This window comes from Papaver somniferum, chromosome 3 (genome assembly GCF_003573695.1).
Source record: "Papaver somniferum cultivar HN1 chromosome 3, ASM357369v1, whole genome shotgun sequence".
NCBI lineage: Eukaryota > Viridiplantae > Streptophyta > Magnoliopsida > Ranunculales > Papaveraceae > Papaver > Papaver somniferum.
The window spans coordinates 228101861-228126089 of record NC_039360.1 but is presented as its reverse complement, the minus strand read 5'-3'; the positions used below and the strand labels follow the sequence as shown (position 1 = coordinate 228126089).

General features: G+C 37.5%; 1 protein-coding gene across 1 annotated transcript; it reads left to right on the top strand.

The window, feature by feature from the left end:
- The first annotated feature begins 8307 nt into the window (after window positions 1-8307).
- LOC113360788 (salutaridinol 7-O-acetyltransferase-like) lies at window positions 8308-9717 on the top strand. Its single transcript, XM_026604250.1, has one exon. It carries the CDS (start codon window positions 8308-8310, stop codon window positions 9715-9717), a length of 1410 nt encoding a protein of 469 aa, XP_026460035.1.
- The last annotated feature ends 14512 nt before the right edge of the window (window positions 9718-24229 follow it).

Sequence of the window (24229 nt, the reverse complement as noted above, 5' to 3'; positions counted from 1 at the left end):
AGACTGAAATGAACTGGTTGGAGGCTGAACTTGCTAATGTCACAATCAACACTCAAGAAGAAGATGTTTTGGAGTGGTCTCTCACTGGCAAGAAACTTTTTTCTGTTAAGTCTACTGATGATAAGTTATTAATTGAAGATGCAATGATTCCAAATCAAAAAAATTTCAAACTTTTATGGCAGCTGAAAGTTCCCCCATCGATAGGTTTTTTCCTTTGGACTATAGCACATTTAAGACTTCCGACTAGAGATATGCTTAGAAGGAGGGGAATGGATGTTCCACAAGATTGTGCTTTATGTAACAACAATGAATTAGTGGATCATCTTTTCATTCACTGTGAGTTTTCCAAACAGGTCTGGAATTACTTTACTGAGAAACTCAATTGGTTTTTTACTATGCCTTCAGATATTATTTCATTGATGTTTGCTTGGTCTCTGCCACAAGTAAACAACATTCAAACTCAAATATGGAGTATCATTCCAGCTGTGATTCTTTGGAGTATTTGGAAGGAGAGAAACTCTAGAGTTTTTCATGGGAAGACTCATTCGAAGGAGACTATCATTAGCAAAGCTCAATATCTCATGTTCACTTGGTGTCTGGTTTTTAAGGAATTTCAGGATTTATCTTTTACTGAAGTGATTCAAAACTGGCCTAGAGCTTACTTCAGCTAAACTTAGTGCACATAGTTTGTTGCTATTCTGTATTTGGTTTCTTTTCTTCTTTGCTCAAGTTAGGATAGTTTACTCTATCTTTTCTTTTGGTCTCTCCGTACTCTTTCCCGGTGGTACAAGCCCTTTCGTACCCTAGCTTTTTTGATCAATTTATCTTTGTCTTTACAGATAAAAAAAAACAGTATCTGAGTTTTTTCCTTTACCTATTTTATCATGTTTCTGTGATATCTCTCTTTTTTTCTCTCTAATAATCTCTTTGTTTTTTTGTTTTTGTTTTTTTGGAAGATTAAATGGGTTAATAAGAGCAGTTGGATTACGATGCCAATTCTTGAGTTCTCCTGGATTTAAGTACTCTACATGACACCACTGTGTTATATGCAATTTTTCTCCGCAAGTATTGTCAGGGCCGCCTAGAACCCAATTTTCCGTGGGCTCATAAGTAGTCATTTTGTTACATTATTACCGTTATTTTAAGTGCTTTGGCATAATTTATATTACAGAAAATTGTCATATCACAATAGGGTTATTTTGTGCCGGTCACCAGTTTAATTAGAAGCCACCACAACACCCTAAAACTCTCTGATAAAGAAGCTCTTGTAAATGGATGTGATATTACTGTATATAACTTTCCTTAGCTCTTAATGAAATGTTTGTTTATAAAAGAAAAAAAAACATTAATATAGGATATGAATGAATCTCCGAGTGTTTTTTTTCACTTACTCAGGGTATGGATCTGATACGGCCCGAGTCAGATATTATATCGATTGCATCTTTTTTTTGTCAAATTAGACTTGCGATCTGAATTAGACCTAATTTCTGATTCAGACACACTTAAGTCCGGTAATACAGTACTCTGTGATAAAAGAGTATCGTAGCAACAATGAGTCGTGTTAAGGCTAGAGGGTGTCTAGAAGATACTAGAAGTTGGTCGACAAGTTTTGTTTGATCAACAAGTTTGAGATTTCCTAACTTTGATAGGATTCCTAGTTTAGATGAGTTCTAAGCTCAAAGTTTTATTTATTTTCCAGTAAGTTTACATTCCTATAAAAGGAGGAGACTTTTAGGCTAGAAAGCAGAGAAAAATGAGAGAAAGAAGGAGCAACATTCTTATGGTTTGTAACTGAGTTTTTCTTTCAAAGCAATAAAGAGAAGAAGTTAGTAGTAGCAATCACATTCTTTTCTTTCTGTTAATTATTCTTTTCTTTGTGTTCTCTTAATCTTTTATTCAAAACAATACTGACTCTAGGTACTACTGATCGATTACTTATCAAGTGGTATCAGATTCATGTTCTTACTTTAAGGGTTAGTTGTGGTGCATGGTCTTAACACGAAAACAGTATACGCGATCAAGAGAAGATATTGTCGTTCTACCAGATATAAGGAAACTTAGAGGAAGTACTAAAACCAAGATAGGAAGTGAAGATGATAAGAGTTCCAAATTAACATATGAGGAAAATTTTGCAAAACTTGAACTTAAGATACAAGTTTTAGTAGATACCTTTGCTGCGTTCATGAAAACAAGTGCTGTCAAACCAAAACTTCTCAAAACTAAGCACAGAAAAGAAGGTACGAAGGGAAAAAGAGAAAAATTAAAGAAATATGATGAAGAAAGCACATCTGAAGAAGAAGAAGAAGAAGATGATGATGATGTAATAAACAAAAATCCATATGGAGGAATGAAAATTGAATTCAAGCTTTCTTTTGATGGAATCATGGAAGCTGAAAAACTTGATGGTTGGCTGGATAATTTGGAAACATATTTCACAGTACACCAACTTGTTGAGTCACAAAAAGCAAGTTTGAAACTGTCAAACTATGCTTCAACATGGTGGAAAGCCTACAAAAAAGATATGAAATAGAGCATATGACTTGGCAACAATTTAAGGATCTCATGAGAAAACACTTTTACCCTATGGGTTATTTGGATGAAAGATGGTATAAGTGGCAGCATCTCAGACAACTTTATCAACAAAGTGTTCAAGATTACACTACATAATTCTACAACCAGGCTTTGAATTTGGACGTGGATATTACTAGTGATGAGACTTTCTAGAAGTACAATGGTGGACTGTTAGATTATATAAGAAGAGAGTTGAAAATTTTCAGTCTACAAGACATTGAAGATGCTATAAACAAATATGTGGCGTTGAGCAGAAAGATAAACGTGCACCCGGATCCGACAACAAGAGAGCTTCTACGAGAGGAGAAGATAAGACTCAAAGAAGAATTGAGACAAGTAAGGTTAAGTCTCCATTAGTTGAACGAGAAGAAAAGGTGTGTGAGCATTGCAAGGAAAAAGGTCATCTCAAAGACACTTGCTGGACCCTTTATCCCCATCTTAAACCAAACAAATTGTGTGAATCTGAACGACAAAAAAGTTTTAAGAAGAACACTATGATAGCAAAAGTTGTGGATACCGAAACAATATCTGAAATAGATCAACCAGATCCAAAACTCTTGTTGATGACAAAGCTAACAGACGCAGAACAACGGAATATACATGAAGAATTGTTCCATGTCAAGATTCAATTTAAACAAAGCATTGTCGAGGCCATCATTGACTCTGGTACCCAAAAGAATTTAATTTCAGAAAACTGGTGGAGCAAATGGGGTTATCAACAACTCCACATTCAAAACCCTACCTGTTGGGATGGATACAAAAGGATACTAAACTTCAGGTAACAATACAATGTCGATTCCAATTTTCTATCACTGATAAGTTTATTAATGAAGTTTTATGTGATGTTGTGTCTTTGGATATAGCGCAAGTAATTTTTGAAAATCCATATTTATGGGAACGGGATATCGTTCTCTATCATAGGGAGCGTGCTTATTTGTTCAAGAAGGATGGAAAAGAATTTTGGATTCTGGCTATCAAAACCCATTTACCCGTGAAAATGGTTACCGCAAACCAAGTCAAGAGATTGATCAACGCTTGTGGTAAGTTCACTTTATTACCTATGAAAGGAAAGTAACATTGCATACTACACTTTCCACCCAACAAGAAACTGAGATAAGTTCACTAAAGAAAAAGCTTGTGGATTTATTTCAATAAGAGGTTATCATACCACCTAAAAGAATTGTGGAACATGAGATTACACTTATTGGAGACGCCTCCTTACCAAACATGGGATTATACAAAACCTCTATAACTGAGTCTGAAGAAATTAAGAAACAAGTACAAGAGTTACTTGAACAAAGGGTAATAGTACCAAGTTGCTCTCCTTGTGGCTCTCCAGTTCTACTTGTACCAAAGAAAGATGGAGGATGGAGAATCTATGTAGATTATCGGGATTTAAATAAGATTACCATCAAGAATAGATATCTGTTACCAAGGATCGACGATCTTCTTGATCGATTAGGAAATGCAATATTCTTCACCAAACTTGATCTCAAATCTGGATATCATCAGGTGCTGATTAAAGAAGAAGACACTTGGAAGACTGCCTTCAAGACTCGACAAGGATTGTTCGAGTGGCTCGTTATGCCCTTTGGGTTATGCAATGCACCGAATACTTTCATGCGACTCATGAATGAGGTATTACGAACTTTCATTTACGATTTTGGCATCGTCTACTTAGATGATATTTTGATATTTAGAAAGAAATGAGAGGAGCATTTGATTCATGTGTCCAGGGTGATGTCCTTATTAAGAGAAAATTATTTACGGTTGAATGAAAATAAATGTGATTTTGGTACGCAAGAATTAGTTTTTCTTAGACTTGTGATTGGGAGAGGAAAGATTAAGGTCGACTCAGGAAAGGTTGTTGTTATTTCTGCATGGCTAGCACCTACAAAAATTACTGAAGTTCGAAGTTTCTTGGGGGCTTATTAGTATTTACCCAAGTTTATACGACATTTCTCTCAAATTGCCGCACCCTTACATGGTTTAACCAAGTTTAATACCGTATTTAAATGGGATCCTAAACATGAATATACTTTTCAATTAATGAAGAAGAAGATTTCAGAAGCATCAGTTCTGACATTACCTAATTTACGGAGGCCTTTTGAAGTGGAGACATATGCCTCTAACTATGCTTTAGGGGAAGTATTATTACAAGATGGAAAGCCAGTCGCATATCAATCCGAGATGTTCACATGACAAGTTCAAAATTATCCTACATATGACAAAGAGTTGTATGCCACGCATCAATCTATGAAGCATTGGAGACCATATCTGTTGGGAAAACAAGTTGTGGTTCACACTGACCATAAAACTTTACGGTATATTCAGACTCAATCGAAATTACAACAGGCTCGACATATGAAATGGGAATCTTACTTGGATCGGTTTGGTATTCACATCAAATACAAACATGAAATAAAAAATAAGTTGGCTGACATGTTATCCAGGCCACCTTCTAGTATGGCTTTGTTTGTAGCAATGCAGACTCAACCATTATTGACAAGTGATTATGCTCATAAATATATTGGAGAAGAATATTTTGGAGAAGAGTATAAGAGATTAAATCAAGGATATTCAAGTGGGTGCCGCTTAGTGTATGGGTTAATGTACAAAGGTACTGCTCTATGTATACCACACGGTGAAGATATAATTCATTACTCAATTATATAGATGGTCATTTTGGTATCTAGAAGACATTACTCAATTTAAAACGGTATATGTATTGGCCAAAAATGCATCTCGATGTTTCCAAGTATATTCGAGGGTGTGTTCTATGCAATACTTCAAAACCATCTAATATGAAGAGAGATTGTATATGCCATTACCAGTTCCTACCAGACCATGGGAAAGCATTTCACTGGATTCTCTCGGAGGTTTTCCAATGACTAAAGCAGAGAATGATTACATCTTTGTTGTCGTTGATAGATTCAGCAAGATGATCAACTTGATACCCTGTAAAAAGACGGTGACAAAAGAAGGTGCCGCTAAGCTATTTTTTCACCTTATGTGGAAGCATTTTGGTTTACCAACTTCCATTATCTCTGATATAGATAGTCGCTTTCTAGGTCAATTTTGGACCAAGTTATGCAATCTAATGGAAACAAGACTCAAGCATTGCACTGCATTTCATCCTCAGACGGACGGACAAACAGAAGTGGTGAATAGAACTTTGGTTCATATTTTACGAGGATATCAATCTAAACATCCTAAGACTTGGGATGATAGTTTACCTTTCACACAGTTCTCCTTTAATAGATCTTTTCATGGGACTACTATGAAATCTTTATTTGAAGTTGTCTAGGTTATTTACCTCAGAGTCCATTTGATATGGATTTTCTACCCTACAAGGTATAACATCAACAGAAGAAGAATACAATAGAGCTCAAAAGTTTTATTGAGAAAATAAACAAGATTTATACTTTAGTAGAAGCTCAGTTACAAAAGTCGCAAGCTAAATATAAGGCTAAACATGACAAACATCGTGCTTCTTGTAATTTTTCTAAAGGAGATTTGGTATGGCTACGTAAAGAGAAAGAGCGGCTTAAGGGTGAAGGAAAGAAGCTTAAACCCATACATTATGGACCATTCAAAATATTGAAGCAATTTGGATATAATGCTTTTCAGTTGGATCTACCACCTTATATGCGGATGTATTCTGTCATTAATACAGAGTATTTATATTCATTTGAACCTCCATTACTTAATGAAGAGGATGATCAAGAATTTAAATTACCACCTGTAGAGGATTTAGGGGTAGAACGAGAGGAAGTTCTCAAAGAAGATTGCATTGTTGAGACAAAAGTGACGCCTACCCGAAAAGGAGATCGTGCTACAGTTCGTGTGGGACGTACATTCCAGATACTAAGCAAAGCAAAGTGGTACAACAAGGGGAAGGGTGAAGCTGAGTTTCCCACCTTCATTTCAGAGCTTACACAACAGTTCCTGCTTCCTAAAAAAGGGAACCATGATACAGTAGTATCGTAGCAATAATGAAACGTATTAAGGCTAGAGAGTGTCTAGAAGATACTAGAAGTTGGTCGACAAGTTTTGTTTGATCAACAAGTTTGAGGTTTCCTAACTTAGATATGATTTCTAGTTTAGATGAGTTCTAAACTCATAGTTTTGTTTTTTTTTCCGGTAAGTTTACACTCCTATAAAAGGAAGAGACTTTTAAGTTAGAAAGGCAGAAAAAAAGAGAGAAATAAGGAAATGCCATTCTTATGGTTTGTAACAGAGTTTTCTTTTCAATGCAATCAAGAGAAGAAGTTAGTATTAACAATCACATTCTTTTCTTCAAAAGAGTACCGTACCACTAAGCCATTACGTATCACTCGGATAACAAATAACTGACTCATTTTCAAGTTAGAACTAACTCAAAAACTATTCTTGTATTGACTAATTAATGACACGGTTTGTTGCAGCTAATTGCCATGGTGCCAATTAGTAGGAGGGCCGATAACGGCAAATGATGTTTAAGCTGTCCATAACAAAGAGTAGGTACAAAAATAGAGTTACGAGAGAAACGGAAATCTCTAAAAAATTAGACACTTGAAAGAGAAAACACTATCTACAAAGGAAATACAACACGTGTAGACTCGATGCGTGTTTGAGTATCCCAAATAAAGAGAGCAGAAGTAATCACCGAAGGATGGACAACCGTGCACCGATCAAGGGACTTGATATTGTTTGCAGTATTCTTCATCGGTTGAGTCCTTTGATCAAAAACTTCTGAATTTCTTTCTTTCCAGATTAGATAATCCACCAATTTAACCATGTTAAGATTCATTGTTAGAGCTACACAAAAAGAAAGAATAAGAGAGAAAAAAAAAGGCAATTGTCCATTAATTAGTTCCAGCTTCAAACTTGTATTGTTACAAGATTTACCACCGAAAATGTATAATCTATCTTATATTAAAAATCTTTATCCATTGTCTATGCACATTGCTCTTTCTTGCAAATCAGTAGCGGATAACAACAATTGACTCCTTCCAATTGATCAAAAAAAAAAAAAAAAAAAAAACAACAACAACAATTGACTATGCATCAAAAAAAAAAGAACAAAAAAAAAACCATTGACTGGCCAACCAGGCGCCCAAGTCAACAAAGCTACGTGCTTCCAACAGCTATCAATAGAGACATAATCATGACACTCCACAGTTCTACTAATTTTACACGTATTTTGCATGCATACATATGGCGCGATGCGGTTGAATCAGTAAATCATGCATATGATGTGATCACTTAACAAAACTACCTACCGTTCAAAAAACAAACCTGTGTCCAGGTTCCAGTTCCCACGATTTAAAACTTTACATTAGTAGTTTGGGTAATGCAACCACGCGACGTCGACATGCATCGACAATCTTTTGCGGCGACACTAGCTGTGCATGCTTATCCTAACTAGCGCCTCCCATGTCTAAATGTCTTTTATTGCCGAGACAAGAGAAACAATAACTTTGACAGAGAAAACACATATTTTTACGTAGCCAATGCCTAGGTAATAGAGTAGTAATAAAAAGACAAAATACAAGGAGTGCCTGGACACGATATCCTTGGGTTCTGTAAGTTTGCTTGGAGGGGATCTTGTATCATCTATTCATACTACAATCCAATCAAGCCTTATCTTCTTCTATATGTAGCAAGTTTGAACAGAGTACACACACTAATCTAGTTTTTAAACCATTCTCAGTTTCTTACTCTCTCTCTCTCTCTACATATATATATATAATCATGGAGGTCGAAATCGTTTCGAAAGAGATCGTCAAACCTTCATCACCAATCCCTCATCACCTTAAAAATTTCAAACTCTCCCTACTCGATCAACTTCTTCCACCTCTTTATGTGCCCATTTTTATTTTTTACTCCAACGATGATGATCATCCCTTTTCGAGTCATGGCAGTCAATGTAGAAAATCAGATATTCTCAAGAAATCATTATCTGAAACCCTAACTAAGTTCTTCCCTATCGCTGGTAGAATCAAAGATAACATCTTAGTTGATTGTACAAATGAAGGTGTCGATTATATCGAAACTAAAGTTCATGGCCTTATGTCTGATTTTATGAGTGTGGATGTAGTACACCAACTTAGTCCATCTCATATCCTTGCAGATATCAATGGTGCTGCTAAACAAGCTCAGTTGGTTGTTCAGGTGAATATGTTCGACTGCGACGGAGTAGCCATTAGTGTGTGTTTATCACACAAGGTAGTCGATGCGTGTACAGCCATGACATTCTTAAACGCTTGGGCATCCAATGCTCGTGGCGTACAGACTGAAGAGATTGTTTATCCAACTTTCGATTCGTCATCCATCTTCCCAGCACTACCTATGGAGAGACAAGTACCACCATTTGAACCTGATGATGCGGTGAAAGGAGAGAATGTCATAACAAAAAGGTTCATATTCCATGCGGCCGGAGTAGCTTCCCTCCGTGAAATTATTGCAGCGTCAAGAAGTGGCATCTCTGTGTTTTCAAAATACCCAACTCGTGTTGAGGCCATATCCGCACTGATTTGGAAGACCTTTATCGATATCGATAGGGTCAAAATGCGTCGCAGTTCTCCGCCATCTACAAAAACACCGGTGGCACTCAAATCCTTGGTAAACTTTGCTGTGAATTTGAGAACGAGGTTAGAACCACCACTGCCTCAAGCATCATTCGGGAATGTCATAATGGATGCAACAGCGGAAACAATGACTACTGCAACGAGTAATGACGACGAGAATAGCAACGATTTTGCAAAGATATTGGATGGATTAGTAGGACAGCTAAGGGCAGCAATAAACGAGATCAATGGAGACTACATAAGAAAACTCAAAGATGGTGATATTGATTTCTTAAAGTCAATCGGAAACTCGTCTCATCTCAGGAATATCAGTGCCGGTGGTAATGATGATGGGGGTATCAAAGTTCAGGTATGTTGGATTAGTAGTTTGAGTAGGTTTCCATTCTATGAAACTGATTTTGGATGGGGAAAACCGTGTTGCATAGCTTGTAATACTACTGGTGAATACAAAAACTCTCTTTTGATCATGGACACAAAATGTGGTACCGGAATAGAAGCCTGGATAAGTTTAGAAGAGGAAGACATGTCAACATTCGAGGAAAATCATCAACTTTTGCATTATGCTAAAACTTAATTGCAGAGGTTAAGTGCGTGGTTCAGTGTTCATCATATTCACGACTCAAGGCTATAGCTAAAAGTTTGTCTAACAGTAGCATTTTCTTGGTGTAATAACATTAAAGTTTAGTCAACTTTTTAAGTTGTAACTGTACGCATTAACTATTTTCGTCATGTTTATAGATTAATGCAATGGTGGTGACTTTAATCTGCGGATGAAGTTTGCATTTATTTTTCCGAAGATTACAAAGTATTATCTTAAGCTCAAAATGGCTTGTGTCCAAAGTGAGGTTACATTGACCAGGGAAACGGGCTAACTCAGTGCCTTATAATTACGTTGAAGCCCGTGGTACGTCTCCTTTTTAGTTGCCGAAAATCCCATAACTACGCCCGTTATAATGACAATAACACAAAGTTTAAGTCATTTGGATCAACTCAAACATTAATGATAATATGCACCACTTTAACACTAATATGATCTTCACAAACACTTTATATTGAATATATGGTGGTGTTCTTACAAGAGATTCAAGGTGAGTTTTCATATAACAATGGAGACATAAAAGATGAAAGTAGATTACAAACTTGTTTCTCTCTCGGTGGATTAGTTCCTTACTCACTTAATGAACCTCCCCCTCTTCCCTATCATTTTAACCCTTGTATAGACAAATATCTCAGTGGAGGACAGCCATGTTCACGTGCAAGATCTTTGATTGAGGGATTCTATCTTGGTTTGTCTTATTAGTCAGGATTTTGAGAGCTTTACCTATCTTATCGCGCTGATACTTTCTTCTTCACGTCCCTTCTGTTTGAGATAGTTGTTGCCTTATTCATGTCGTGTTATTCTTCTTCGTACGTTTCTTTCTGTTCCGCGGGATTATCCTTCGCTTTATTTCTTAGTAGCTATTATCTTTTGGCTGCTTGGGATAATTTTGGTTGGAGCGAAGCTGTGATCTTGTCCCGTACGATATTTCTCCCCCACATTTTGCCTTTTCTCGCATTGTTCTTCTTTAAGTGGAAGAATGCGAGAATTCTCAAGTCATCAATCTTCGCGATGTCCCTGTCTTTTCATCTTACCCGACATGCTTTCACAGTTTCCGTGTAACTACTACACGTGTTGACGGTTTTTTCCTCTCTAGGCGACACGTCTTTACGGCTCTTCTCAGGATAAATATCTAATAGAGAGATAAAATGGGGTAAGTTTTTCTTTTCTTTTTCTTTCTTCTCTTTCCTCTACTTCTCTTTTCCTTCCTTCGAACGTTTCTCTGTTCTTTCCAACTTTTCATTTCTGGTTTTTCTTATGGCGGATCAAGATGTACCCTCTCCTGCTTCTGCTGCCTCGTTATCATCCCGGTAAGTTAGCTTTACAATTTTTGCTTTAGTTCATTGGTTTTTGTGTTTTTTCTTCCGTCATTGTTATTGTTCTTCAAGTTTTAACATTCCCATACAGTCCCAAACGAAAACCTTCCAAGAAGTGGTCTGATGTTATGAAAGCTATCCGGCTTCACTCAAGGATAATGGTTTCAATATCGTTGTTCCGCCCGGTTCATCTCCCACTGTTCCTTTGGGTGGAAAGGTGATCTTGGAGGGATCATGGAGTGCAAGTCGCATGCCTGTTTCACTCGGACAACTGAAGGCTGGTGTTCCTCTTCCTCTTTTCAATCATGAGATTCCGCTGTTTTATCAAATCCTCGCGAGGATGGGTCGTGCTGCATACTAACTGACTGGTGACGCCATTCGTATTATGCTCAAATTTTCTCTTCATGCTACTGGTGAAGGGAAGTCAATGTTGTTAGAGCACTTCTCGGTCAAACTCGCATGTTTTCTATTTCAAGCATGTTTGTCAATGTTAGTGAACAAAACTATAAGTCTTGATTTCTAGTCTACTATAGCTAAGTCTCGGACTAGGATAGAAAGTGTAGTTGATCTCATGAACTCCATGGCGATTCATCATACAAGACGAAGAACTACTCAAGGAACCGGTGGAAATTCATAAACAAAAAAGTATGTGGAGACTTGAACTTATCTATCACTCAAAAGTATATCTATTCTATCTCATACTTTGAGACAAAAGTCGTTTTGCCATATAGACTTTGATTATACACGTTTGGTATTTCGACTCGAGTATATCTCTCCTATCTATATCTCGAAGCTTCCGCTTCAACCAAGTTTAACTTTACCTAGTGACGAAAGTCATGTTATGTTTTAATCACTTTGAAAATTGCTTTGACGAGAAATGGTGTAACAACTGTATAACATCCTCTAAGAATGTTTCAATGATTGAAATGAGAGTTTAGATTATATAACCAATGGTGGACATAAGCATTGTTGTGGAAACACATATATGTACAAGTCCTTATTCCTTGAACCAAATTTTGCGAACTTTGTTGGTCAAGAGAAACCGAAATAGTGCTGTGCACTCAGTCCGCGAACTGGCGGAAGTTCTCGTTCCGTGAATATCTGCTAGAGTTTGTGAACTCCTTCCGGGAACTTAAGTCCACGAACCCAGTCCGCGAACTTGAGTGTGGTTATATCTAAAGATGATTATTTTGAACTTATACTTATAAATACTAAGGAATGCAGTTTGCAAACCGTGGCTATAAAGTTCATGAACCAATTCAAGTGAATCAAATCATCTTTGCTTCAATTGTGTCTTGTGTATTTACATAAGATTTCCTTGCAATTGAACAACTCTCTAATTCCCACACCTTACGTGTGATACTAGTTCGTTTGCTAGAGTCGATTCTCCTTTAACCTTTGGTTTCTTCTTAAAAACCAGGTTAACGACTTAAAGACTTCATTGGGATTGTGAATCCAGACCGATACTACTTTTATCGTAGTTGTGTGATCTGATCTTGCATCTTATATCGTACGAGTATAGTCAGATTGATTGGCTTGAGATTGATATCTCCGATAGGGAAGATATAAAAAATAATCACAAACATCTTCTTCTCATTGTTTGTGATTCCGAAACATCTTTTTTCGCTACCATACGATTAAGATTGTTGTGAGGTGATTGATAACTCTATGCTGTTCTTCGGGAATATAAGACCAGATTATCAATTGGTTCCTGTTCACCTTGATTTATCAAAAAAAGGAACAAAAACCTTTGGGTTTATCTATGGGATACAGATTGATCCTTTCAATAGACTTGTCTGTGTGAGACAGATTTGTTTATTTTCAAGTCTTCGACTTTGGGTCGTAGCAACTCTTAGTTGTGGGTGAGATCATCTAAGGGAATCAAGTGCGTAGTATCCTGCTGGGATCAGAGACGTAGGGAGCGCAACTGTACCTTGGATCAGTGTGAGATTGGTTGGGGTTCAACTACAGTCCAGTTCGAAGTTATCTTGGAGTTGGCTAGTGTCTGTAGCAGCTTAATACAGTGTGCGTTCAATCTGGACTAGGTCCCAGGGTTTTTCTGCATTTGCGGCTTCCTCGTTAACAAAATTCTGGTGTCTGTGTTATTTCTATTTCCGCATTATATTATTTATCTTTATAAATGAAATAATACAGGTTATGCGTTGAATTTCAATCAATTAGAATATCCGACCTTTTGGTTGTTGATTTACATTGATTGACACTTGGATATTGGTCTTTGGTACCATCCAAGTTATTCCTTATATTTGATTAAAGACTCGCTGATTTCTATTAGATTGAGTAAATCAAATCAATAGAGAGATATTAATTCTTTGAGATACTTTTATCTAGATTGAGTCTGACTGTCTAGTTGATTCTATATAAAGTATATCGGAGTTAGTCCATACAGATTGCTAAGCAAAATATTGGGTGGTGTTATTAGACCCACGCTTTTTCAATTGGTATCAGAGTAGGCAAACACGTTTAAGACCTTACAAGTATGTGTTTATAGCAATCTGACTCTATGGACAGAGGTGCCATCTCTATTAACGCACCACTAGTCTTTGATGGCTCTAATTACTTATGGTGGAAAATTGTTATGCGAGCTTTTCTTCAAGCACGTGATTTTTAATCATGGGTATATGTTGTTAATGGCTATGATGTTCCCGTTGTGTCAGTTGGAGATGTAAACGTTCCCAAGAATATTGGTGAATACAGTCCTGCCGAGATACTTGCTGCAAAGAAAAACTCCGACGGTTTGAATTCCATCATACATGCCATTACCCCAATTCTTCAGCACCATGTGTCAAACTGCACTAGGAACCATGTGTCAGTTGGAGATGTAAAGATGCATGGGATATCTTAGAAACCGTATTCGAAGGTAACTCTAGCGAAAAGGAAGTTAGGTTTCATCACAGAGTGTCTGAGATTGTTAATGCATCTTTTGCATTGGGTAAGACTATTCCTCAAAAGGACATTGTGATGAAAATTCTCAGATCGCTGCCATCTAGATACGAGTCTAAGAAGTATGCCATCGTTGAGGGAAATAAACTTGATAATCTTTACAGAAACACGTTGGTTGGGAAGCTAAATATCTTTGATCATGAGCATACATCCAAAATAGGAAAGGATGTTGCCTTCAAAGCACAAAAGAACACTAAATTACTTGATAAAAGTAAAAGTGTTTATGTCTCTGAGGATGATCTTTTTGAGGATGATTCATCGGATGAGGATCTTGACAAATCAGTCTCTTTGATCACAAGACAGTTTACAGATCTTTTACTGAAGAGAAGTAAACGGTTTCAAGAGACAAACTTAGGTTATCAGATAAACCTCACAATCGCATTCCTCCTAAAAACAGGGATGCTGAGGAGGCTGATGACGAGGATATGCCTCAGTGCTTTAAGTGGAAAGGTTTTGGTCATTTTGAAAACGAGTGCCCAAATCATATAAAATACACTAGGAACAAAGGTCTTGCTGTAACACTTGATGAGATGTCTGAAATCTATGATTCTGGTGAATATAGGAAATCAAGTGTTGCTCTTCTATGTGAAAACATTGATTTTGATAATTGTAGAATCTTGATGGTTTCGGTGAAGAAGAGAACCCAATCAAGTTGGAAGAATCAATTGACCCACTCTTTGGAAACCCTGTTAATTTGTAATGTTTCAGGATCCACTATGTGTCGAGTTGCGTGCACATCTCAGATGCCTGAATATTATCCAAGATTGACGTGCTCGTTTTGTTCTTATAAGGGTCATGAACTATCAAGGTGTTACAAGTACAAACATCAATTGAGGCACGCCAACAAACTTCAAAAAAGAGCAAATCAATTAGCAAATAAGCTTAAACGTTCTTAGAAGACCGCTGAGGTATGTAAGATTTTATCTTCGTCTGAGAAGTTAGTTTCCCAGGACAAAACAAGACCATTAGAGAAAAAAGTATGGTCAAATCGTTTTGATAGACAGAGGTCAGAGGATTCCCCTCAAGAGGAAAATGGTGGACAAATTCTTATTCACCGCAACACAAATTAATTGTGTTATTTGGTAAATCTTGTCTCATGTGCCTGATCAAAAGAGACAAGGTTGAGTATTTTTTTCAGGCTTTAGGAAAAGTTTTTTTTTTTGCTTTGTTCTTCCCTGTCTATCAAATAAAAGAAAGAGTTATTATCGACAATTCTACTCTTTATAGGGTTTAGAGTTGGGCGTGTACGAACCTATACAAGGTTTCAACCCTACATTCCTTTTTCCTCTCTGATATCATTTATATCTTAAGACTGCTTGTTGAGATTGTGAATTCCACTCACAAAAACCAGTTTCTTATAGCTGTTATCCAAGCATCATGTCTTTGGATGGAAAAGATGTTAATATGATTGTTAAGCCATCAATCAAGGAAAAAGAGAAATCTCCAGTAACTCCTTCCTTAAAAAGAAAAAGGAGGAATGCAAGAAAGCCAAAGGTTGTTCTTTCTAACTCTCAGAAGTTTTCTTGCGTGATAAGATCTTTGGAAATTCAGAAGGCCCTGGTTCGACATCATCATCCAAGACGGTTTGTTGATATTGACTCCTTCCTCCACGAACCTTATGTTCCAATGACTGTTGACGACAAGGAGTTCGGGAATGATAAGGAATTTCTCAAAGGCATTTTTTCCTAGTAAATCTTTTTTTTTTGTTGTTGGAAGAATAACTAGAGTTTGGAATAGCCATTATTGTGACTTCACATAGCTATGTCAATTATTTTCATCTTCATGTTTTTAGGTTTATTTGTTTAAATTCTAAAACTTTTTGGGAGACGATTTTTGCAGTATTAATCTTTATGATTTTATATATTGCAATATGTTATGGGATATGTGCGTTTACGTTCGTGAACTTTGTTTGTCCCATACTTTGTCAAAACTAAAGTCTTTCATTGTCGATATTCATGTATTGATAAAAGAATGAATGGAATTTTGACAAATACAAAAGTTAAGCCTATTATGTCAATTTTTGATGGAAGATAGGTTAAAATCTTTTGTGAACAAGGATTATGTCTATTGATTGTCGTTATGCAAATAGTGATGTAAGATAGAATGAATCCTTGTATATTCCGCAGTAGTGATCTTCCCTGATCCATATATTATGTGTAACTGGATTACTCCATGAGTTTTTTCTTGTGTTGAGTATATGAACGGTTAAGCTAATCATTTACTTATGGTTAACTTAGTCGTAGCTCCGTAAGTTCTCTTATATTGAGCATTTTCAATTAAACTGATCACTCTTGTGTTTAATTTGATTGAGTATTCCGATAATCATGGGTTTACTTGTGATTAATTTGATTGATTTTTTAGATATAGAAAATCATTCTTATGGTTTTTGGTGTCCAATAAAATACTTCTTTTCTTTCGAAATTAAGGTCGCTCTTGTTGTTCTTTCGGGAATGACATCAAATGAGGGAGAGTTCTTTTGAACTTGTGCTTAATTGCCAAATCTTGAGGGGAGTGCGGTTGTGGAATATTAGAGGGGTTATCTTGTATCTTTAAAACCCCTTGATGAATGCATTTAGCTTAGACTTTATGATTGCATTTAAATTAGTTGGTATGTATTTTTCTTTTAGTCATGAAATGTCTCTTTCGGAAATTTCATTAGGATCCCGTTCTTGTACCTTTGCCAATTTTATTGGCAAAAATGGGGAGAATTAATATGTAGTTCACACTACATATACATATGCTTTTCGGATCATTATGTAAGGGGGAGTGGTTTCCATGTGAGATGGAGTATTGACTAAGGTGTAGTGATACATATCACCATAGTATTATTGTTGAAGTTGTGATACAATTGAACTTTGACACTATGTAATAATACTATGACATTGTATAACAATGATCGAGAACTATGTTTTCTCATTGTTATAGATACGGGTCTGTCATGTGCCTTCTTGAGTTATTGTGTGAGGGTTCCCTCATCATCATCCCGTCTGCCTAAATAATGTTTCCAACCGTTTAATTACTGGTCCAGTCGATCCTGCGTGCTCTTGACAGGTGTCTTGTTCGGGTTAGTCACTTAATTTATGGTTTCCTTTTCTATTGGTCAGTATTTAAGCTGTAATAATACTGTTTTGAGAACTTAAGTTGATATTATTGGAGTGTTAAACAGGGATTATACGGCAGAGTTACTAATTCCGGTCTCAATTCCATTCATTTATTGTTAAACCTTTCTCGTTTTGTACTAGATCAGTACAGGATCTTCAACGACGGTGATGATGAACTTACAACCTTTGGGATCATTGGAGTACTTGGAAGTGACGAAGATTTAGATTAATGTTGAAGATTAGGCATGTGGAATAAGAGCTACTAAAGTTTCATTATCTTTTTTGTATTCCATATGTATTGATAGTTTTCTCATTAAAATTGACAAAGGGGGAGATTGTTAGAGTACTGCTCGGTCAAACTCGCATGCGTTCCTATCTCAAGCATGTTTTTCAATGTTAGTGATCAAAACTATAAGTCTTGATTTCTAGTCTACTATAGCTAAGTCTCGGACTAGGATAGAAAGTGTAGTTGAGCTCAAGAACTCCATGGCGATTCATCATACAAGAAGAAGAACTACTCAAGGAACTGGTGGAACTTCATCAACAAAAAGGTATGTAGAGACTTGAACTTATCTATCACTCAAAAGTGTATCTACTCTATCTCTTACTTTGAGACAAAAGTCGTTTTTCTATATAGATTTTGATTATACATATTTGGTATTTCGAGCCGATTATATCTCGCCTATCTATATCTCGAAATATGTGTTGGTAAGCTTTTGCTTCAACCAAGTTTATCTTTACTTAGTGATGAAAGTCATGTTATGTTTCAATCACTTTGAAAATTGCTTTGATGAGAAATGGTGTAACAACTACATAACGTCCTCTAAGAATGTTTCAATGATTGAAATGAGAGTTTAGATCATATAACCAATGGTGGACATAAGCATTGTTGTGGAAACACATATATGTACAATTCCTTATTCCTTGAACCAAAGTTTGCAAACTTTGTTGATCAAGAGAAACCGGAATAGTGTTGTGCACTCAGTCCGCGAACTGGCGGAAGTTCTTGTTCCGAGAATAGCTACTGGAGTTTGTGAACTCCTTCCGGGAACTTAAGTCCGCGAACCCAGTCCGCGAACTTGAGTGTGGTTATATCTAAAGATGATTGTTTTGAACTTATACTTATAAATACTAAAGAATGCAATTTTCAAACCGTGGCTAAAAAGTTCATGAACCGATTCAAGTGAATCAAATCATTTTTGCTTCAATTGTGTCTTGTGTAGTTACATAAGATTTCCTTGCAATTGAACAACTCTCTAACTAGTTCATATGAGTCATTTGAACTAGTTATGGTGAAGAAGAATATGGTTGATATGGAAGTGATCATATGGCTAACCATTTGGTTAACTATTGTTGAACCAACAAATGTACAAGTTTGGGCACGGTTACACAAACCTAGAAACGTGCATTTCATTTGTGTGTAACAAACTAAGTTTTCGATCTTACGGTTGAAAAATATTAGCTTGAATCTAATCAGGATTTCATCTAACGGTGAATACTGAATGCTTTGCTAAGATAACATTGATTGCAAACCCTGATTTAAAAGACTATATAAATTGGAACTCTAGCATCTGTGAAAAACTAATCCCAACACCTTACTGTGATACTAGTTCGTTTGCTAAAATCGATTCTCCTTTAATCTTTGGTTTCTTCTTAAAAATCAGGTTAACGACTTAAAGACTTCATTGGGATTGTGAAGCCAGGCCGATACTACTTTTATCGTAGTTATGTGATCTGATCTTGCATCTTCTATCGTACGAGTACAATCAGATTGATTGGCTTGAGATTGATATCTCCGATAGGCAAGATATAAAAAATAATCACAAACATCTTCGTCTCATTGTTTGTAATTCCGCAACATCTTGTTTCGCTACCACACGATTAAGATTTTTGTGAGGTGATTTATAAATCTAGGTTGTTCTTCGGGAATATAAGACCGGATTATCAATTGGTTCCTGTTCACCTTGATTTATCAAAAGACGGAACAAAAACCTTTGGGTTTATCTGTGGGAGACAGATTGATCCTTTCAATAGACTTGTCTGTGTGAGACAGATTTGTTTATTTTCAAGTCTTCGACTTTGGGTCGTAGCAACTCTAACTTGTGGGTGAGATCATCTAAGGGAATCAAGTGCGTAGTATCCTGCTGGGATCATAGACGTAGGGAACGCAACTGTACCTTGGATCAGTGTGAGATTGGTTAGGGTTCAACTACAGTCTAGTCTGAAGTTAGCTTCGAGTAGGCTAGTGTCTGTAGGGGTTTAATACAGTGTGTGTTTAATCTGGACTAGGTCCCGAGGTTTTTCTACATTTGCGGTTTCCTCGTAAACAAATTCTGGTGTCTGTGTTATTTCTATTTATATTTCCAAGTTATATTGTTTATCTTTATAATTGAAAAAATACAGGTTGTGCATTGAAGTTCAATCAATTAGAATATCCGACCTTTTGGTTGTTGATTTACATTGATTGACACTTGGATATTGGTCTTTGGTACCATCCAAATTATTCCTTGTATTTTATTAAAGACTCGCCGATTTTTATTAGCTTGAGTAAATCAAATCAAGAGAGATATATTAACTCCTTGAGATACTTTTATCTAAATTGATTCTGACTATCTAGTTGATTCTCTAGAAAGTATATCGGAGTTAGTCCATACAGATCGCTATGCGAAATATTGGGTGGTGTTTTTAGATCCCCGGTTTTTCAAATGTGTCCTGAAATAAAGGACCTCTATGACTCTGCTGATTACACTGTCGATTCTTTCTTTCAGCAATATGTCGCACATTGGGGTTTTAAGGATGGTTCGCGCTGGGGTATTCGTCTGAGCAAGGCGAAATTGGAAGATGGCGTGAAAAAACTCATGAAGTATGTGGACAAACATGTGAAAACTAACATTCTTCTTCTCTTATATAGCGATCCTTCATGGATGAAATTTTATCTTATTGTTGAGGGTCCGCTTTTGTGGGGTCAGAATCCAAATGGGAGTCCTCGTGCTGCTCCAGATGCATCTTGTTGGGAAGAATATACTTGCATATTTCCCATGGGAGTTTCCATGGCCCGCGCTTGACAGAAAGGATTGTGTATGTGTTCTTCCCTACTCTTTGTTGGATTTTTTTCTAGTAATGTTCCTTTGATCTTACGTGTTTTTCCTGGCTTAATAGATGGATAAGGAGGACACTTCGCTTGAGAATAAAGCAAAACCTGCTGCTGAGAAGAAAGGATCTTGCTGAGGCGAATACTGGGAAGAAGGCTTCGCGTTTGAAACATGTAAGATATGTTTATTGCTTCTTCATTAGGTCTGAATCCAGCGAGCATTTCTTTATTAATCATGTCCTTATTTGTTTAGACCACCCTTGATGATGAGGAAACTGAAGACGAAGAAGAGGAAGTAGGCGAAGGCGAAGGAGGTCTGAGGAAGATTATGAGGAGTCGGAGCGGGAGGTTCTGTTGATAGGGTAAAAGTGGGAAAGAGACGCAAGTCCAAGCCACATCAAGCCCACCCCTTAGAGATGAAGAGAGAGAATGGATGAGTTTATAATGATTTTCTAAATACCCTTTCTTCCTTTTTATAATACTCTTTCCTCCTCCTTTTATGAATAAGCACCCATAAGATCAATATATTACAAAACTGCCACTTCCCCTTTATCCAAGTTACCATGGGATTTTGGCTTAGAGTGAGCCCAATTATTCAATTTTCCTCCTTTTGGGCTAGGATCACCCATCACTACATGGGTTGGGCCTAGTCCCCAAGTCTCCATATCTTAAGGGGGACTCCTAAAGGGTTAAGGGGACTCTTTTTTCCAAGGATAATTATTTTCATGTATCAACATTAGTCCCCTGACTGTTGACTGGTCATAGGCCAGGTCAACAGTCACATGTTGATTCGTCAGTTAATGGATGCGATTGATGGAATTTTTAGACGGACACGTCCGTGCATATTGAATCCTCACGTGTGTCCCCCATCCTCATTTGATGGTTGGATCATCCGTCCCCAGGAGGATATGTCCCTGATAGCTGCCTTAGAGGAGGTACCTCGCATAGCAGCTCATAGGGAGACTATATTTTTCCGACAATCACACTTTACTCATCCGCTGAATCTCCACCCGCTTGGGAGACTTGGGTGGACTACATATACTCCAACCCCGATCATAAGGAAATGCTCCGCTATTTGTGCATAAAGGATGCCATAGCAGCCTCTCAGTATAAAACTTCCCAAGATCATGACAGTTTGGTACACTTATTTTCTCGTTGGATGATTGATCCTCACATGTTTTTATTTGCTTGGAGGAGGCGACTTCAGTGCTGGACGACATGGTCGCGCTTAATGGTTTGACTATTCATGGAAACACCTGCTATCCTTAGTCTTGTATCTTCAAGTCTATGAACACGAGCGATAGGGATCTTCGATATCATTCGATTCTAGCCAAGGAAAATTCGATAAACTTCCAAATTTTGGACGAAGTTAAAGTCGAGGCTTCGGAGAAAGGGGAGGATAAAGAGGAGTTGGGAGCTTCCTCCTGATGACGAATCTCTTCAGAAGGTTATTAGAAGATGCAGTTCTTTTCCTCCCTTGTCCGTCTCAAAGAAGAGGAGGCGTCCTTTCACGCTGAAACTTGTTAATATGATCCATGCAAGTTGGTAAAACATGACAAACGGTTTATATCCGCGCTTCCGAGTCCCCGGGACTATCATTCAAATCAATGTTTGTCGTGTTTCAATAATAATCTAATAATATTATTATATGTCAGTAATGGGTTTCCCAGTTGCGTCCTAGTAAGCACATGATATTATTAGCAAACGAACAGATATGTGATAAAAATGCGGACGATAGAAAAGATATTGACATTTTTATAATGCAGTCCCTGGGTGACCAAACGAACAGATTCTGGGTCATGACGGGTAGATTATGCTTTACACACTTGCATATGCGACTATTCCACATGAGGCACGAGTATATATGAGGGTCACGATGTATGACAAAGCGGATTACATGGAGTGATATTACTTACAACATCCAAGTGGTTACATATCGATTGGTGTAACCACTTGGATGTTTGCTGATTTGATAAGTATTATTGGATGTATGACAAGCGGACATATATTCTTACATTGAATAGGTGCACGTAAATGTAAGTGCTTCATGGTCTCATGAAAATGGCAAAGTTGTTCGCATAATAGGCATGTTGGTGATTAGTTATCGCTCATATGACTGATAGACTTTGAGAATAAGTGTTTAAGTTGAAGGCGGATGAGTGTAGCCTGCACGCCTCCTAAAATAAGTGTTCAGGGAGGATGAGTGCAACCTGCGGGCCTCTGAAGCATATGGTTTCTACTTTTTTTTAAGTGTAAAATAAAAGTTATTAGTAGTTTTGGAGTTGAAGCACCTCAATCATCCAACGAACGTACTCCGCGTCACATGTGATCATTTTGATAGTGAAAATATACTTTGATATTTCCGACTGATAAATGTCGATCGGTTTGAGGTAGAAGCTCGCAGGAGCGGTGTACTACATTCTCCTCTACTTTTATCGACATTGTGAGCGGTGGCTACTTACATACTCTCACCATTCGAGCATATGTACGCCGACACGGTCGTTCAATCCGGCGTTTAATGATGTACGCTCAACATGCTCGCCCGTTAGTTGAGAGGGTTGTCATCTGTGTGCTATTATTGGAATCATTTGACGATGCCGATAAATATGGATGTTCATAAACGTGAAATGACACTTGCAATTGTCCGCTTAGTGGGAGAAAGCGCGTCAGTGGCATTTCATAAAGCCTTTCCATACTCGGGGATACTTGTGCATTTCATTGACCATAAAGCAGGATGAAGAGAGAACATCAAGTTGCAAGTGAAGATGCACAATCACAGGGAGGGCTTCTTGGAGCAATTATGTCCAGATGTATCTATTTCGTAGGATATGAGGAGTCATTCTCAACAATCCAAGTGTTGTATTTGCAGGGTATGAATCTTTGTGCGAATGTTTAGACGCTTGACATGCTCCCTTATTAGGCGAGAGAGAGATAATATTTGCACGCAGATATTGGAATGATTTATAAATGATCGAGATAAGGTAGATTATTATAAGCATGAACTAGCATATGTGTACGTCCATTTAAGCTCAACCTTAGTTTCTTCTTTTGACGGTCGCATATGATGTATTTGAAGTTTTCAAAGGCGCACTGAGAGTTTTGCACTCAATGTACTTGAAATGTGTTGAATGAAAAGTAGCATTACATGCTCCCTCCCCTCCCCTCCCCCCCTTTTTTTTGCATTACATTTTTTTTTTGTTGCTCGTGGCTATTTTCAATTCATAGTGCATTCAAGGCCATCATTCAAGAGCCATCTTATCTCATAGCTTGGCTACTTTCATTTTATCTCATCGCTTGACTGCTTTCATTTTATCGGTCGTACTCGGGGCTTTATTCATTTATCATACTCGGGGATTGATCGGGGCTTTCATTTAATTTAGCCATACTCGGAGCTTTTCTTCGTTCCAGCCATACTCGGGGCTTTTATACAATCTAGTCATAGAAGGGGCTAATATTCATTTTATGGGATGTACTCATAGCCTAGCTCGTACTCGGGGTTACTGGTGCATTTCATTGACCATGCAGAAAGCCTAGTCCTTTCTGGTACTATTGGTGCACTTCATCTAAGCCATGCACGGAACCTAGCCCTTTCTTGGACTATTGGTGAACTTCATCTATGCCATGCACGAAGCCTATTCCTTTCTTGCAACGCACGGAGCCTATCCCTTTCTTGGACTATTGGTGCGCTTCATTAAGCCACGCACGGAGCCTAGCCCTTTATTGGACTGTTGGTGCGCTTCATTAAGCCACGCACGGATCCTAGCCCTTTCTTGGACTAGTTGTGCGCTTCAGAAAGCCACGCACGGAGCCTAACCCTTTCTTGGACTATTGGTGCGCTTCATTAAGCCACACACGGAGCCTAGCCCTTTCTTGGATTATTGGTGTGCTTCAGAAAGCAACGCACGGAGCCTAACCCTTTCTTGGACTATTGGTGCGCTTCATTAAACCACACACGGAGCCTAACCCTTTCTTGGATTATTGGTGTGCTTCAGAAAGCAACGCACAGAGCCTAGCCCTTT